The sequence below is a fragment of the Thalassophryne amazonica genome, chromosome 9 (assembly GCF_902500255.1).
Source record: "Thalassophryne amazonica chromosome 9, fThaAma1.1, whole genome shotgun sequence".
NCBI lineage: Eukaryota > Metazoa > Chordata > Actinopteri > Batrachoidiformes > Batrachoididae > Thalassophryne > Thalassophryne amazonica.
The window spans coordinates 66,256,562-66,275,057 of record NC_047111.1 but is presented as its reverse complement, the minus strand read 5'-3'; the positions used below and the strand labels follow the sequence as shown (position 1 = coordinate 66,275,057).

The 18,496-nt window shown below is 40.1% G+C and overlaps 1 protein-coding gene across 4 annotated transcripts in view; it reads right to left on the bottom strand.

Annotated features, from left to right (window-relative positions):
- Positions 1–18,496, bottom strand: part of dclk1a (doublecortin-like kinase 1a) — a 237,244-nt gene that overhangs the window by 74,534 nt on the left and 144,214 nt on the right. Inside the window, exon 1 of one of the 4 annotated variants that reach the window (XM_034178268.1) lies at positions 3,435–3,508. The exons of the other annotated variants lie outside the window; for them this stretch is intronic. Coding sequence (XP_034034159.1) covers positions 3,435–3,450 — 16 coding nt within the window. The 5' untranslated portion in view covers positions 3,451–3,508. Of the gene's footprint in view, positions 1–3,434; positions 3,509–18,496 lie in introns of those variants that run through there. 4 annotated transcript variants of the gene reach the window in all.

Sequence of the window (18,496 nt, the reverse complement as noted above, 5' to 3'; positions counted from 1 at the left end):
GAAAAGCTCACAGCCTAAGTGGGCAGTTCAGTCGAACCCTGACCCACTGCCCACGGGCCAAGTTTAATGCTGCAATCAACCTGCAATGCAAAAATGATAATAACGCACAGTGACTTGGAGAAGTAACTTTAATCTCATTACTAATTTGGAAAGATTAACGCGTTACCGGCATCACTGGTCAACAATCACGTAACTTACCTACAACTTACGACCTGTATATGCGGGACATATGAGTCACATGCTGGCATGTCTCAAAAGCATTATGCATGCCCAAATTTTTTTGACGCACCTGCTGTACCACAACGTATATCAACGTGCTTTGATGTGCTCTTAACTTACACAAAACGTACCCATAACTTATTAGACGTATGGCAGCGTATTTGGCATATTTTTCATACCTCAGCATACGAAGGCTAAATCGTCATGTTGTGACAGGGCCATTACTCCAATGTGTCCCGAAATTTCCCAGGGTGCACCACAAATTGCCATGGCTAGTAATGCCAGGAGTCATTAAGAATGACTCCAAGCCTGGCATGATGTCAACAAGAGCGATGAAGAAGTAGCCACACAATGGTCAAGAGCTGTGAAATGTCACAACTATTTTCAGTACAACATCTAAAAGCAACTAATGAGCATGACTTCCCATGACAACAAGAGTTGCAGCTTTTGACAACTTGACACTCTTCTGTAACTACTGTGGCCAAAATCGCATCAGTGTGATGAGGTTTAAAAGGGACAAAAACACTGTGACTGCACGTGTGGCATCACATGTATTCTGTGTTTGTTTCAAGCATTCCTTGTCATTTAAAATGAACCTGATATGGCTACAACTTGAAATATCCTTCCGATAACCACAGCAACAGCATCAAGTGTGATACAACAAGTGTGATACAAAAAAAATGTCAAAATAATTTAAAAATAGCACTGGAACAACAACAAAACAAAAATGGTACAATGTTCTGATGAGAATCATCACGTGTCTGATAAAAATCCCAGAAGAGCTAAGGAAATAAGGAAGATCTCACACTACAATAAATAAATAAAGTATTTGATTCATCTAGTTATATCAAGTAATCCCACAAAATGTGCTTGTTTAAATAGGAAAAGCAATTTGTAACAAATGGTTCTCTGTAAATTAACTTCATATTAGTTTCCCATTAAATCAACCAAGTTTTGTGAGAAGGCTGGAAAAACATTAATCGTATGTGCTTCAGCCTCATAATTGGTATACAGATAGACAACTGAAAAAGACATTTGATATATCACAGGGTATGCTGTTAATTGAATTATGTATATTTTCATAAGCCTATTTATTAGTTATGATGAGAGATTCATTGAAAGCTTTGTTAGCAAACTAAAGAGGCAAACCAATTAACTGGAAATAGTCTTTTTTCCTTTCGGTATTGTTGTTAGCAATCAAGTGTCTACGTACTTTACTCATTTTTGATGATTACTACATTTTCAAGAAATACTTCAAAAAATTACTTTAGGAAGAAGGACTGCATATGAGAATCAGCGAGGTAGCCATCCTGGGAGTTACAAAAATCTACTATGCTCCAAATCACAACAAAATAAAGCAACGACTTTGTAACTGTTGGTACTTTACATCATCAACATCTTAACATCTTAAGAAAATTGGACAGCTAAGTGCATAGATTTTTTTTTAAATATACTGGTTTATATGAACTGTGCATCAGTCTTAGAAGTTAGCGGTCACCTGTTATTTGACCACTGATGTTGCATACGGCAAATACAGTTATCCAACAGAAATATAATAATATGACGAGCAGAAATCATAAATAGCAAAAACATGTATATTTAAAAAGATTCGGAAAACACGGCTTGAGTCCATTTAGATCTATAACAACAACAACAGTAACAGCAATAATAATATTAATAACTTTATTTATATAGCACTTTCAATTAAAATAGTTTTGAAGCGCTTTAAAATAAAAAAAAACATAAAACACCACTGGTTAAAAAAATTACACAAAGAAAATTCAATACCATAGACATAAATTATTTATGATATGATATTTTTATTTTCAAGGTGTCATACACCAAAGAGGTGCCCAGCCCTCATGGGCTTATAAGACACACCATAGAAAATAAAGAACAATAAACAGAGGGATGGCACAACACATCCACCAATCTAGAACTTACATTTACAGTTTACAATACTCAAAACATACTTCATTATCAGTCAGTTTCAGTGTGCAGTCATAGCTTCATAATCAAACATAAAGTGCGCCCCTAGGAGCAGATAGGCATTCAACATAAATTAAGCCATATGGAAAACCTTTTTGTTAAACAGATATGCAAGTCTACATTCATCTGTCATATAAAATAAATGTATATTAAACAAGTTAAAATAATAACTAATTATAACTACAAAAACTTCTGTCATGTTAGCAACAATGGATTCCCTCTTTTTACGAATTGGTGGGAAAATAAATTTCTCCAGTATGACAGAATTTTCAAAACTGAGTAGAGAACACAAAGAAAATATTTCCAATGTTTTAATATGACTAGCATTTTAATAAAAATACCAAAAACAGAAACGGGAACAATGTGTTCTTTTCTCCCTCAGATGTATCCATGGACTGGATCTGATGGCCTCCTCATGGTCCCTACCCCCAGATTGTGAACCACTGGTCCAGCGCTTTACATCCACAAGACTATTTTATTTTCTTAATCCGCTCTGTGATTTTAAGTGGTTTTGGATAAAAGTTGGTGCCAGAAAGTCAAATGAACAATTTTCCAGTCTTCCTCTGACTGTTTCAGTGGCAATCCAGACTGCAGACAGATCAAATCCCCTTTCAGAGACCATCCCTCCTGCACATGTTGAAGTGAAAGCTGAGGGCAAAGTCTTCCTAACATCACTGGAATATTTTTACCCTCGCTGAGATCAAAGAACTTTCTGAATTATTCAAGACAACAAGACAAAACCCACAACAAAAATAGCACAGCAGACTGCGACTGATAAAAAAAAAAACTTTTCAGTACACACCAAGAAAATATAAAGAACACATCACTGTTGTTTGAAACCAAACAATTCCTAATAATAATAATAATAATAATAATAATAATAATAATAATAATAATAATAATAATAATAATAATAATAATAATAAATCTTCATTCATGACCGTTACGCATCGATCACCGTTACGCACACGGGCGTAACACAACCCTCATTTTACATGTGGACATTTAAAGCCCGTTAAAGCTTTACAGAGCAAAATCACACATAGCACATAGCAACGAATAATCCGTATTAATCCATAAATCATCCCGGTGGGAACAGCAACAAAAAAATCTGCCGCTGTCGACGGAAACGGTCAAAGCAGCTTCCAGTTTTTTTCTTTATACATCAATTTGTCGTTATGAATATTATTATTACGATTATTTTAGAGAGACACTTTGGTTCCTACCTTCTACTTCCAGCATGTTGGGAAAACACAGTGATAATCCAAAGCGGTGATGAAGAAGAGCAGCACCTCCGCCCGGTTAGTAAAGCGTGTGAATGAGACGGAGCGGTACGCGCGCATTCATAGGCGGAGTGCACGCCTGCGTAAAGTGTGACGCGCACAGGAGGGACAGAGAGAGAAGGAGAGAGAGAGAATATGTTAATATTGTTGTCAGTGATGTGCTTTAACATTTGTGCCAATAAATCTGAATGATGTAAGGTTTTAAACCAACTGGAGGGCACTCAGAGCGCGCACACCTACGCCCAGCCCACACATTTCCGCCAGCAAAATATACACTTAAACTTGCGTTTGACATCAAGCATCAAGTCTTGAAATATTTAACTATATGCTCATAAAATTTCATCCAGATCCATCCAATTAAATGTCCCCGAATGCTTAAAATTTCTTCTGGACCCTGTATCCAAAATCTCTTCCAGACAAAATTCAAAATAAAATAGCAAATTTTCTCGGCAATTATCAAACTGCTCAACATCACCATCCTCTGTTTCTGTGCTCCAAACATTCTTCTTTGGACCTCAGCGTCAAAGTATACTCCAGATCACCTACAAATTTGAATCACTTATTTTCAGGAAAGTGATCTATGTCCTCACCAAATTTTGTTGAAATCCATTCCTTACTTTTTGAGTTATCCTAACAGGCAAATAAACAATGAGAAAAACACAGGTGAAAACATTACAGTATCTCCTTGGCGAAGGTAATGAATATGTAGGATTGAGCCTTGTGTTTGAGTTTTTGTTTGTTGGTCTGTTTCTTTTTTGGGGATTTTTTTTAAGGCTGCACCACAGAGGCAATATTCATATAGAGTCCATGTCCATCCATCCATCCATCCATCCATCCATCCATCCATCCATCCATCCATCCATCCATCCATCTGTCTGTTTGTTCGTCCCAGACCTGAAGTGGCCAAAGACTGCATCAGGGTTCTCCTAATGGGCCATGCAGGCCGATCACTTTGACCACAAAGTGAAACAAATAAACAAAAAAGAAAAGAAAGTGAAAGGATAATTGACAATATAATATGACCTATTGTTGTAATAATAATAATATATACCAGTGGTTCCAAAAGGATGGACCATGGCTCACCAGAGGGTAAAGAAGGTACTGTAAGTGGAACATGAGGGCACATTAAAAAAAAAAAACAAAAAAAAAAAAACTCAAAATTCAATTTTGTAAACAAAAAAAGTGGAACATTAACTAAAAATATTTGATTATTTTAAAAATGTAATCAGAAGTAACTAGAGATGTAAATAATGTGTTATTCTTCGTATATCTGACATAATTTACTTTATATATGGAAATACTTCACCTTCATCTAGTGTTCATCAAAATGTTCATTAATGGTTTTGGGTGGCCCCCAAGTTATTTTCAGATTTCAAAGTGGGCACCAGTGCTCTCAGCTTGGGAATGGACAATCTACAAAAACAAAACCGGCATTTATAATAATAACCTTTATTTAACCAAGTAGAATTCCATTGAGATCAAGACCTCTTTTACAAGGCTGACCTCACCAAAAAAGGCAGCAGCACATCATAATGGACAGGTTAACATCAACATGAGAATGTTGGTCGTAAATAAAATACAATCATCTTGGTCATAATAACACTGCACATGGTATAAAATCTCAAGAAGATTTGGATTAGAAACATAAGCATTGTGCAAAAGAATCCCATTCACAATCTCTTAAAATAGACCAGAAGGGTCAGTCTGGGCAGTTTCAGTTCGGATTGGAGAACGTTCTAGTCAGAGGGAGCTGAAAAACTGAAGTCTTTCTTTCCCGCTTCAGTGCGGCCACAAGGTACATGAAAACATAACATGTCATTCGAGGGCAGAGCATAACAGCTTTCAGATCTCTGAAGTAAACTGGATAAATAGGCCGGAACCAGTCCAGTATGTTTTTGATTTTTCTGCAATCACTACTCAACATTTACACACCCTAAACACTCCACAATTTACATTATCATGCCTCACTGACTCTGACTGACGCTTTGAGGGGTCACGTTTTGTCTATACTGATACTTTGAGTCCCAGATCATTTTGCTATTTTCTCCACAACAGAATTTGGGCCATAAGACTTGGTTAACATAAATACCATCACTTACTTTACAATCTTTAATATTTTTGTTGCTTAACTCTCAGTACTTTCAATATTTGAGATAGAATTTCCTGATGCATTTTAACCCAAATTGTGAAGGTATGATATCGCCACCTTGGGGAACCTTTGGCTGATTTCAAAACAAGGCTTATGATCGGGATTCCTGGATATCTCAGTGAAACAACAATATTGTTTTTGTTTTAAATATCACCATTGTTTTTAATATCACCATGTATTTTAAGTATCACCATATCAGCTGTTGACCCTGACTGGGGATGTTGTCGGGTGGTGGAAGGAGTACTTCGAGGATCTCCTCAATCCCATTGTCACGTCTTCCGAAGAGGAAGCAGAGACTGGGGACTCAGAGGCGGACTCATCCATTACCCAGGCCGAAGTCACCGAGGTGGGTAGAAAGCTCCTCGGTGGCAAGACTCCTGGGGTGGATGAAATCCATCCTGAGTACCTTAAGTCTCTGGATGTTGTGTGACTGTCTTGGCTGACACGCCTCTGCAACATTGCGTGGCGATCGGGGACAGTGCCTCTGGATTGGCAGACCGGGGTGGTGGTCCCTCTGTTTAAGAAGGGGGACCGGAGGGTGTGTTAAAACTATAGGGGGATCACAGTCCTCAGCCTCCCCGGTAAGGTCTATTCCAGAGTACTGGAGAGGAGACTTCGACCGATGGTCGAACCTCGGATTCAGGAGGAGCAGTGTGGTTTTCGTCCTGGTCGTGGCACACTGGACCAGCTTTACATGCTCCATCGGGTGCTCGAGGGTTCATGGGAGTTCGCCCAACCAGTCCACATGTGTTTTGTGGATCTGGAGAAGGCGTTCGACCGTGTCCCTCGGGGCACCCTGTGGGGAGTGCTCTGGGAGGTGTGTGTGGATCGGGAGGTCTGGGCGGCTTTGCTTGAGCTGCTGCCCCCGCGACCCGACTCCGGATAAAGCGGAAGAAAATGAATGGATGGATGGATGGATATCACCATGTATGATAAAAGAATACTATAACTATAAAACAGTGCTTTTCCATCTGCATCAGATGGTCAAAGCGCTCCAAAGGTACTCACCACATACCAGGAGCAACTAGGGATTAAGGACCTTGCCCAAGGGCTCCTAGTGATTCTCCAGTCAGACTGGGACTTGAACCAAGGATCTTCTGGTCTCAAGCCCAAAGCTCAACCACTAGACCATCACCTCCACAAACTATAAAGCGATGGGTAGTCAATGCACTCATGATAATAATAATAATTCGATGACCCGTCGTGCTATACACAACCATAGACTGGATTGGTTTGTCCAGCTGACAAGACCTCCTGAATGAAATATTGATTTCAACTGACTTCACACTCCCCCAGTTGCCAAGTCTTAAACATTATTGATTTTATGGTAGATGTTTCTGTGTAGGCTCTCAGTTGTCCAGGTGGTTTCCATAGTAGAGAAGCTTGAATCTTTGACTGGTCGAAGATTCAAGCTTCTTTTATGGTAGATGGTAATAGTTATAAACAATGGCGCCATATAAATTACATTAAGTTATAAAATAGCGTAGAGTCATCATGACTTTTTTACAGTATATAGAGTTTAATCTCATGTATTCATGAAGATGCTCAAACTGGTTTGAACCTATTGTTTCAAAATCACAGTTTTGTGTTTTGAAGACCAATCTGAGTACAAAGTGTGGACTCTTTTGATCCTTGTGTACAGTGGTGACGAATGAAACAAATAAGGTGAGCTATTTATATTTTAATATACTGTATCAATAATCGGTTCGGCCAAAGAATTTCAACTTGAAGCACACGTAGACTTCGTGTTATGCACAAAAACCTCCTGCAAAGATTTCACACTAGTTTTACAGCATTGCTGAACTGACTCTCCGCCGTATAATGACAATAAATTGGAAGCTATCCTAGCTTTGGGGAGTGGTGAGGTACACCCTGGATATGCAACCAGACCACTGCAGAGCCAATGCATAGACAGACAAAAATCACACTCCAACTCACTCCTACAATCAACTTCGAGTCACCAATTCACCTAACCTGCATGTAGAGATGGCGATAAAAACATTTTTTTCAAACATTATTGAAAATAATTGATGTTTAAAAATCTGTGAGGGTCATTCAAGGCATTAAAATGGGCGTGATGTTCTACAGTTGTTTTAAAAGGACAGAAAAAGAGAAAACTACCAACTTATTAACAGAAAAAGGTAATAATACCTTATAATACCTTACCCTGGCCATACATTTATTCATGCAAACAACATCAAACATAGAAAGACATGAAGGCAGACAGGGTCCACTGCTAAGACTACAGTGTGATGTTCTCTGAAGGAAATCAAATAAGCTTCAAAATATATGACAATAGCTTCACAACAGGATGGAACATTGAAACAATGAAAATTGTTGACCTGTGATTAAAAAAAAACCCTTCCCATCTCTAAATCTGGAACATCAAATAAATCTATCTTACAAACAGATCAGAACTTCCTGCAGAGCACCAACAGCGTCATGACAACCTGCTGTTTTTGTTACAACATGCATCAGAAAATATCACAGATGTACTACAATAAATGAATTTAACAAACACTAAAACACAAATATAAAATACTGTTCAGCCATATGATTAACAAAGTGGTGTGGCTCAGCTCGAATAACAGGAAGCTCAAGTTTGGTCCCATATTAAAATATCCCTGAATGTCCCAACCTCAAACCGTCAGTAGTCAACACTATAAGGATGCTAATATAGTGTTAGTTCATAAACAGCCGTCTCTCCACAAATGCATGAACCTGGATTGGGTCTGTCTGTTGTGTGGATCTCTCGCTGTGCTGATTCAGTATTCCGAGCATGCACATTTGTATATTTCATGAGTTCAACAAGAAAGTTGTGAAGCTTTCAGGCACCATGTGATCACAGAGGTCAGAAGACATTAGAGCTGCCAGCTGATCCTCAGCAGGGTTCATCTGTGGGCTGACTGCCCTGTGCACTTCACCAGAAACTACTCTGCCATCCCGCACAACCGCTCCTGATGGAAAGAGAAAGGTGAGACCCCAAAGTATCAGAGTGACGGCTGCTGACACTGTCGTCAGTTAATCTGAGCTGACACAAGGCATCAGACGGGAGCAGATGGTGAAGAAAAGAAGAAGAAGAAAAGCTGCACAAGTGCAAACGGTTTCCTCACATTATTTTTGGTGTGCGCGTATTTCAGCACTCAAAAGAGTCTTTGAGATCATCACAGAGCGAAGCTCAAGTGATGACAATGTCACGCCGACGTGCAAATATCCACACACACACACTCACGGGATCACCAAACCTTCCTTTTACGCAACTACTCAAATTTCATTACAAATTCATATATTGCATGTACATTGGGGGTCATTTATTTGAGTTAAAACAGCAGATTTTTGATGTCAGTTTTTAGGATTACATATTGACCTGTGATCAACTCTGTGGGCATTAGAAGTTAGTGATGAACACATATGCTTTCACTTTAAAGCTGCAGTGTGCAGGATGTAGTGTCATCTAGTGGCAAGGTTGCAGATTGTACATTATACAGTCATAACTTTGTTTCTTTTCATGTTTTCACTTCTTTGGCGATGGGGATTCATGCTCCTTTTTCTTCTCTTGTGATAAACAGTATTTATGATCCTCCATTTCACAAAAATGAGGGTTGATATTCTGCACTACCAACCAGTAGACTGTGTATAGCAGTGCAACCAGTGATTCCTCTTTGGTTTTCTTCAGTCTTCTACTGCAAAATCTAAAAGAAGGTGTTAAGTATGTTCTTTTTAGGCTCCTGTATCAACATGGTAGACCAACATGTTGGCCTCTATGAGCGGGCCCTCTCCCATGTAAATATGGTCATTCTAAGCTCATGAAAATACACTGATTTTATTGTTGCAGGTAATGGGGGAGGTGGTGGACTAGTGGTTAAGCGCTGGGCTGGAGACCAGAAGATCTCAGTTCAAACCCCAGCCTGACCAGGAAATCACTAAGGGCCCTTGGGCAAGGTCCTTAATCCCCTAGTTGTTCCCGGTGTGTAGTGAGCGCCTTGTATGGCAGCACCCCGGCATCGGGGTGAATGTATAGCATTATTGTAAAGCGCTTTGAGCGTCTGATGCAGATGGAAAAGCGCTATATAAATGTAGTCCATTTACCATTTACCAGTTATACACTAATGAACGATGGTGGGTACTGTTCCGCTAATCGCCAATTAGCGAAGCTAACCTTTTTGATAGCAGATTAGCTTTTCAGTTAACTTTGAAAACTATCAGTGGGAAATTAGCTTCCACTAAATTTAGTTCCGCTAACTTTCAGTCCGCTAACTTTTTTTTTTTGCTGGTAAAGTGAGTAAATTTAATGGTAAATAAAGTTTGTAAACCCTAAAATCATGCATGTTAGTTCCTGTTTATGAATGCAGAGAGCTAGCTAGCTAGCTAACACTTCCAGTTCACAGGTCAAAGCACACAAGTGCTGGTAAGAAGACGAGAAGTTACACTGTAGGCAAAAACAGTATGTAAGCAGCTCAAAAGTCAGTAATTTTATGTATTTATTTTTCATGCATTTGTTTTGTGTTTGTGAACACAATACGGATGAGCCGTAGCTCTGTTAATGGCTTATGAATATATAATAAAGAGATAAACTGTGAATTCTAATACTGGGATTTACTGCTTTAGATAAAGATGACGACAGTGTTTGGGGTTTTGTTTTGTATTTATTTATTTATGTTTCATTCATTCATTTTGCATTTGTGATCACCTTTGAATTGACCCAGGAGCGCCTGTGGTGCTTAAACTCGAAACTGGCTTATCAGTAGCCAACAGTGTAAACTGATGTGGGCACGATCGAGTCAGTACTAAAAGTTAGCGGTTAGCGGTAACTTCTGCTAAATTACTTATTGGTTTAGTGTTATAAGTTTACTTTTCAGTTAGCGGTTTAATGGTTATCAAAGTTAACTTTTCAGTTAGCTGGCACACCACTGCGAATGAACAGATGGTTATTATAATCACAGCAAATTAACACATGGGATGAACTCGATTGAAAATCCAGCAGCCCCACATAGAATAGAATATAAATATGAGAAATATCAGGGCTTCCTGGAAGAAGAAGGGAATCAGCAACACAAAGGACACACATAATGCTGCTACCACTAGCTAGTAGTAACACTAACGGGATGCTGTCCCATTGCATGATGGGAAATGACATTGCTCACAATATTTTTTATTTATTACAGCAAAAAAATCTAAATGCAAGTATCCTTGAAAAAAGTGTTTCCCGAAGAAAAACATTTTTCCACAAGTTAAGTCTCAGAGCATGGGCTAGTGTTACACATGGCCATATCCACAACACCATGGAACCATCCCAGGTCCTTGATGGCAACCACCCAGACAGACATCTGATCTATTCCTAACTCTTTAATGTAGCAATCTATCTGCAACAGCCAGGTGAAACCTTGGGTGTCCCCTTGGTTTTCTAGGGTCAACAACACTAAGACACCTACGTGTTGGATCATGTGCAGAAAAAATGCACCACGTGGCAAAAGTGTCACAGCTGATGTTCTTTCACAATGAAAGCAATAGTCCTAATTTGAATCTCTCTAAGTAACCACTCGCTTGACACAAAGTCATTCAAACTGTGCTCAAGGAACCTCCAAAGAGACCTCGTATCAAAGACATCTATGCGTCACCTTAGGTAACTTTTCATTGTCCAAGGTCGCACAACCAAACAGTAAGACAGAAAGCACCAGGACCCTAAAGACTTGGATCATCTTTTTCTTCCACTGGACTGAACAAACAAAACCAAAACAAAAAGCTTCAAGATGAAAGATAAGTTAATCTATGAATAAGTTTCAGACTTTACTATATACAAATAAGCTTATAATAACCAAATACAGGAAATCATTGAAAGCCTGGATCTTAGTCTTGATCCAGGACAAGTGTAAACACAGACACCATGGCTCTTCACTCAGCTTCTCAAATGCTGTAATCAGGGTGTGCATGGATTCCAGACAGATCACAGTACTGTCTGTGAAGCCAAAAATCAGTAAATCATTCCTCACTGACAAACCGGTTTCAGGCCTTGAACCGCCGGCCGGGTCAAGGCCTGAAAGGAGTTTCTGTAGTTGGGACTGTTTACACTGAGACTGCTACCTGCTGCTTTGGACTTGAATTAACAGTCTTTTTCAAGACTTTTTTACTTTTTTACCTTTTTACTTTTTTTTTTTACTTTTTTACTGTGCTCCAACGCCTAAGGAAGACCTCTAACGGTCGAAACATCGCGACGGAGCACTTTTATCTGCTAACTTTCATCAGCGTTGGCAAGCTAACTAGCTTGCTAACGCTTTCGTTTTTATTTTATTTATTTATTTATTTATTCTCTTTGGCGCTGTTGTCGTGCGTTGCCTGTGCTGCTTCATGGCCTGTTTGGTGCCTTGATTGGGGCACTCCTTCTGCTGAATCACCTTTAAATTATTTACACATTATTCACTTTGTGTGTTTTTAGGAATCCGCTAGCTTAGCGTAGCTACTAGCTCTTAGCCGATTTAGCATGGCGGCTTCTCCTGTCTCTCCCGCACTTTTCTGCTCTGGGTGTGAAATGTTTAGTTATTCCTCGGCCTCCTTTAGCAGTAACGGTACTTGTAATAAGTGTAGCTTATTCGTAGCTTTGGAGGCCAGGCTGGGCGAATTGGAGACTCGGCTCCGCACCGTGGAAAATTCTACAGCTAGCCTGGCCCCTGTAGTTGGTGCGGACCAAGGTAGCTTAGCCGCCGCTAGTTCCCCCCTGGCAGATCCCGGGCAGTCGGGAAAGCAGGCTGACTGGGTGACTGTGAGGAGGAAGCGTAGCCCTAAACAGAAGCCCCGTGTACACCGTCAACCTGTTCACATCTCTAACCGTTTTTCCCCACTCGACGATACACTCGCCGAGGATCAAACTCTGGTTATTGGCGACTCTGTTTTGAGAAATGTGAAGTTAGCGACACCAGCAACCATTGTCAATTGTCTTCCGGGGGCCAGAGCAGGCGACATCGAAGGACATTTGAAATTGCTGGCTAAGGCTAAGCGTAAATTTGGTAAGATTGTAATTCACGTCGGCAGTAATGACACTCGGTTACGCCAATCGGAGGTCACTAAAATTAACATTAAATCGGTGTGTAACTTTGCAAAAACAATGTAGGACTCTGTTGTTTTCTCTGGGCCCCTCCCCAATCGGACCGGGAGTGACATGTTTAGCCGCATGTTCTCCTTGAATTGCTGGCTGTCTGAGTGGTGTCCAAAAAATGAGGTGGGCTTCATTGATAATTGGCAAAGCTTCTGGGGAAAACCTGGTCTTGTTAGGAGAGACGGCATCCATCCCACTTTAGATGGAGCAGTTCTCATTTCTAGAAATCTGGCCAATTTTCTTGGATCCTCCAAACTGTGACTGTCCAGCGTTGGGACCAGGAGGCAGAGCTGTGGTCTTATACACCTCTCTGCAGCTTCTCTCCCCCTGCCATCCCCTCATTACCCCATCCCCGTAGAGACGGTGCCTGCTCCCAGACCACCAATAACCAGCAAAAATCTATTTAAGCATAAAATTCAAAAAGAAAAATAATATAGCACCTTCAATTGCACCACAGACTAAAACAGTTAAATGTGGTCTATTAAACATTAGGTCTCTCTCTTCTAAGTCCCTGTTGGTAAATGATATAATAATTGATCAACGTATTGATTTATTCTGCCTAACAGAAACCTGGTTACAACAGGATGAATATGTTAGTTTAAATGAGTCAACACCCCCGAGTCACACTAACTGTCAGAATGCTCGTAGCACGGGCCGTGGCGGAGGATTAGCAGCAATCTTCCATTCCAGCTTATTAATTAATCAAAAACCTAGACAGAGCTTTAATTCATTTGAAAGCTTGTCTCTTAGTCTTGTCCATCCAAATTGGAAGTCCCAAAAACCAGTTTTATTTGTTATTATCTATCGTCCACCTGGTCGTTACTGTGAGTTTCTCTGTGAATTTTCAGACCTTTTGTCTGACTTAGTGCTTAGCTCAGATAAGATAATTATAGTGGGCGATTTTAGTATCCACACAGATGCTGAGAATGACAGCCTCAACACTGCATTTAATCTATTATTAGACTCTATCGGCTTTGCTCAAAAAGTAAATGAGTCCACCCACCACTTTAATCATATCTTAGATCTTGTTCTGACTTATGGTATGGAAATAGAAGATTTAACAGTATTCCCTGAAAACTCCCTTCTGTCTGATCATTTTTTAATAACATTTACATTTACCCTGATGGACTACCCTGCAGTGGGGAATAAGTTTCATTACACTAGAAGTCTTTCAGAAAGCGCTGTAACTAGGTTTAAGGATATGATTCCTTCGTTATGTTCTCTAATGTCATATACCAACACAGAGCAGAGTAGCTACCTAAACTCTGTAAGGGAGTTAGAGTATCTCGTCAATAGTTTTACATCCTCTTTGAAGACAACTTTGGATGCTGTAGCTCCTCTGAAAAAGAGAGCTTTAAATCAGAAGTGTCTGACTCCGTGGTATAACTCACAAACTCGTAGCTTAAAGCAGATAACCCGTAAGTTGGAGAGGAAATGGCGTCTCACTAACTTAGAAGATCTTCACTTAGCCTGGAAAAAGAGTTTGTTGCTCTATAAAAAAAGCCCTCCGTAAAGCTAGGACATCTTTCTACTCATCACTAATTGAAGAAAATAAGAATAACCTCAGGTTTCTTTTCAGCACTGTAGCTAGGCTGACAAAGAGTCAGAGCTCTATTGAGCTGAGTATTCCATTAACTTTAACTAGTATGACTTCATGACTTTCTTTGCTAACAAAATTTTGACTATTAGAGAAAAAATTATTCATAACCATCCCAAAGATGTATCGTTATCTTTGGCTGCTTTCAGTGATGCCGGTATTGGTTAGACTCTTTCTCTCCGGTTGTTCTGTCTGAGTTATTTTCATTGGTTGCTTCGTCCAAACGATCGGCATGTTTATTGGACCCCATTCCTGCCAGGCTGCTCAAGGAAGTCCTACCATTATTTAATGCTTCAATCTTAAATATGATCAATCTATCTTTGTTAGTTGGTTATGTACCACAGGCCTTTAAGGTGGCAGTAATTAAACCATTACTTAAAAAGCCATCACTTGACCCAGCTATCTTAGCTAATTATAGGCCAATTTCCAACCTTCCTTTTCTCTCAAAGATTCTTGAGAGGGTAGTTGTAAAACAGTTAACTGATCACCTGCAGAGGAATGGTCTATTTGAAGAGTTTCAGTCAGGTTTTAGAATTCATCATAGTACAGAAACAGCATTAGTGAAGGTTACAAATGATCTTCTTATGGCTTCGGACAGTGGACTTATCTCTGTGCTTGTTCTGTTGGACCTCAGTGCTGCTTTTGATACTGTGACCATAAAATTTTATTACAGAGATTAGAGCATGTCATAGGTATTAAAGGCACTGCGCTGCGGTGGTTTGAATCATATTTGTCTAATAGATTACAGTTTGTTCATGTAAATGGGGAATCTTCTTCACAGACTAAAGTTAATTATGGAGTTCCACAAGGTTCTGTGCTGGGACCAATTTTGTTCACTTTATACATGCTTCCCTTAGGCAGTATTATTAGACGGTATTGCTTGGATTTTCATTGTTACGCAGATGATACCCAGCTTTATCTATCCATGAAGCCAGAGGATACACACCAATTAGCTAAACTGCAGGATTGTCTTACAAACATAAAGACATGGATGACCTCTAATTTCCTGCTTTTAAACTCAGATAAAACTGAAGTTATTGTACTTGGCCCCACAAATCTTAGAAGCATGGTGTCTAACCAGATCGTTACTCTGGATGGCATTTCCCTGATCTCTAGTAATACTGTGAGAAATCTTGGAGTCATTTTGATCAGGATATGTCATTCAAAGCGCATATTAAACAAATATGTAGGACTGCCTTTTTGCATTTACGCAATATCTCTAAAATCAGAAAGGTCTTGTCTCAGAGTGATGCTGAAAAACTAATTCATGCATTTATTTCCTCTAGGCTGGACTATTGTAATTCATTATTATCAGGTTGTCCTAAAAGTTCCCTAAAAAGCCTTCAGTTGGTTCAGAATGCTGCAGCTAGAGTACTGACGGGGACTAGCAGGAGAGAGCATATCTCACCCGTGTTGGCCTCTCTTCATTGGCTTCCTGTTAATTCTAGAATAGAATTTAAAATTCTTCTTCTTACTTATAAGGTTTTGAATAATCAGGTCCCATCTTATCTTAGGGACCTCGTAGTACCATATTACCCCATTAGAGCGCTTCGCTCTCAGACTGCGGGCTTGCTTGTGGTTCCTAGGGTTTGTAAGAGTAGAATGGGAGGCAGAGCCTTCAGCTTTCAGGCTCCTCTCCTGTGGAACCAGCTCCCAATTCAGATCAGGGAGACAGATACCCTCTCTACTTTTAAGATTAGGCTTAAAACTTTCCTTTTCGCTAAGGCTTATAGTTAGGGCTGGATCGGGTGACCCTGGACCATCCCTTGGTTATGCTGCTTTAGACGTAGATTGTGGGGGGGTTCCCATGATGCACTGTTTCTTTCTCTTTTTGCTCCGTATGCATCACTCTGCATTTAATCATAGTGATCGATCTCTGCCCCCCTTCACGGCATGTCTTTTTCCTGGTTTTTTCCCTCAGCCCCAACCAGTCTCAGCAGAAGACTGCCCCTCCCTGAGCCTGGTTCTGCTGGAGGTTTCTTCCTGTTAAAAGGGAGTTTTTCCTTCCCACTGTTGCCAAGTGCTTGCTCATAGGGGGTCGTTTTGACCGTTGGGGTTTTCATAATTATTGTATGGCCTTGCCTTACAATATGGAGCGCCTTGGGGCAACTGTTTGTTGTGATTTGGCGCTATAGAAGAAAAAAGTTGATTGATTGAGTTGAAACGTTCCTAACCTGCCAAAATGCACAACCCTACCCATGCAAGCACTGAACAGCACAGGACCCAGAACACATCCTTGATGAACACCACAATTTAGTGGGAAGTCAGTGAGTCTGCTTCCGCTCTGCACAGCGCTCACAGTGTCCGTGTATAGTTCGGCGATAATGTCCAGTAACTTATCAGGGATCCAACAAATTCTCAGGATGGAACCATTGACAGTACACGTGCTTATGTTCAGTGAGTACTTGCAGAGCTAATGTGCAGTCATCCTTGACTTCATGAGCATGAAGCTAGACTGCTCCAGTCAGTCAAGTGCAAGAAACAGATACTGGGCCTCATGTATCAACGTTGCGTACGGCGATATTTGAGCGTATATGGGGTGTATGCCAAAACGGCTGCGTTACTTGGCATTTATCAATGTGGTCGTTGGCGTACGCTGCGCTGAAAATATACACCAGGTCGAGAGGTGGCGTAAATTATACACCAAAATGAACCAGCGCTGGAATCCACATAAAAATGAAATGATCAACATGATAAACAGTGCCATTATACAAATCAATGCATATGTTACATAAATAACACTTTCCTGAATATACTACATAATAATCGATACAAATCCCACCTTTGCGGGGTTGTTATGGAGCACGAACCGTGGCCACAGCGCTGACTGCAAAGAAAGTGCTGCTCGCCTTTTCTCCAGACTTCGAGCCTGGAGCCAGAGCAGTGCTGAGCTTAACTTCATGTGGTGTGATCGTTTTAGACAATGAAATTGATAATAACAACTGTAGTTTCGTCATTCCCTTAATTTGCTCGTGCTGCAACCAGGTTTTGTCGTCTCCATTCGGTTGTCACAATAAAATAAATACAGAAATACATTTAAAAAATAAAGAAATCTGACAGATTAGGCGTGTCTTATTAATTGAGCGAGCAAATATCCACGTCAAGAATTATTGACATGTGAAAAGAGAATACAGTGGTCCCTCGCTATAACACCATTTACCTGTCGTGGCCTCGGAGTCTCGCGGAGTATTTAGTCCAATTTTGCATGCCTTTTTTTTTTTTTACAGTGTTCTGTGTTCTGCGTATCTGTTTATAAGAATCTTGTTGCCCAGAAGAGAAAACAGCGCCAACAACTACTCATAACTGTGTTTGTCACACGGACACAGACACCTGCTGCAGCGAGATGTGAGTGGAAAAAGGCGCAGCGTCAGGACGCAGAGGCCCGATCTGTGAAATACTGGTGAGTCACTATTAATAATTCTTATGTGTCCGACCTCGTTCGTTGATCGTTAAAATTAATTTGTTAGTTCTAAATGCCATCATAATTATTTATAGGAAAACGTTCTATTTTTATTTCTCAAACAAATGTTTGGGCCTGAAAACAGTTTGGTCTTATTTTCCTACTAAGGTTTGAACTTTGAGAGTGTTTACACACGAGAGAAAAGTGAGAAAATGTTCATGCCTGATTGAGAAAGTGTATAAACTGTGTAGTGAGGGGTTTTACAGCTTTAAAACGTCTATAATAATTGTAAAAAATAACGCTGACTACGTCGCGGTTTCGGGCTATTTTTTAGAACGTAACTCCAGCGATTAATGAGGGACCACTGTAACACTTTATTGATTATATACTACAAAACAATTGATATGACGGCCGCTTTTGATGCTCTATTGGCACGCGTCGTGATTGGTGGAGTTCTTTTTCACTGCCGTCTTCATGGCTTCCATGTCGTAAAATGAGGGTGTGTCTGAAGCGGAGTCTGAATATTTATGGGCGTGTTTATTATAATTACGATCGTTTCCACCCGCCGCATTTATCAAGATCACATCAGGCGTACGCCAGAAATGGGCAGGTGCGCACTGCTTGATACATGTCACGGCGACTTTGGTGTATTTCAAGTTTACGCCACAAGTGCGCAACAGTGATACATGAGGCCCACTGAATCCACTTAGGAACGCACCTCACCTGACATACAGAGCAGCAAAATACCACTAATCTCTTAGTATTTAAA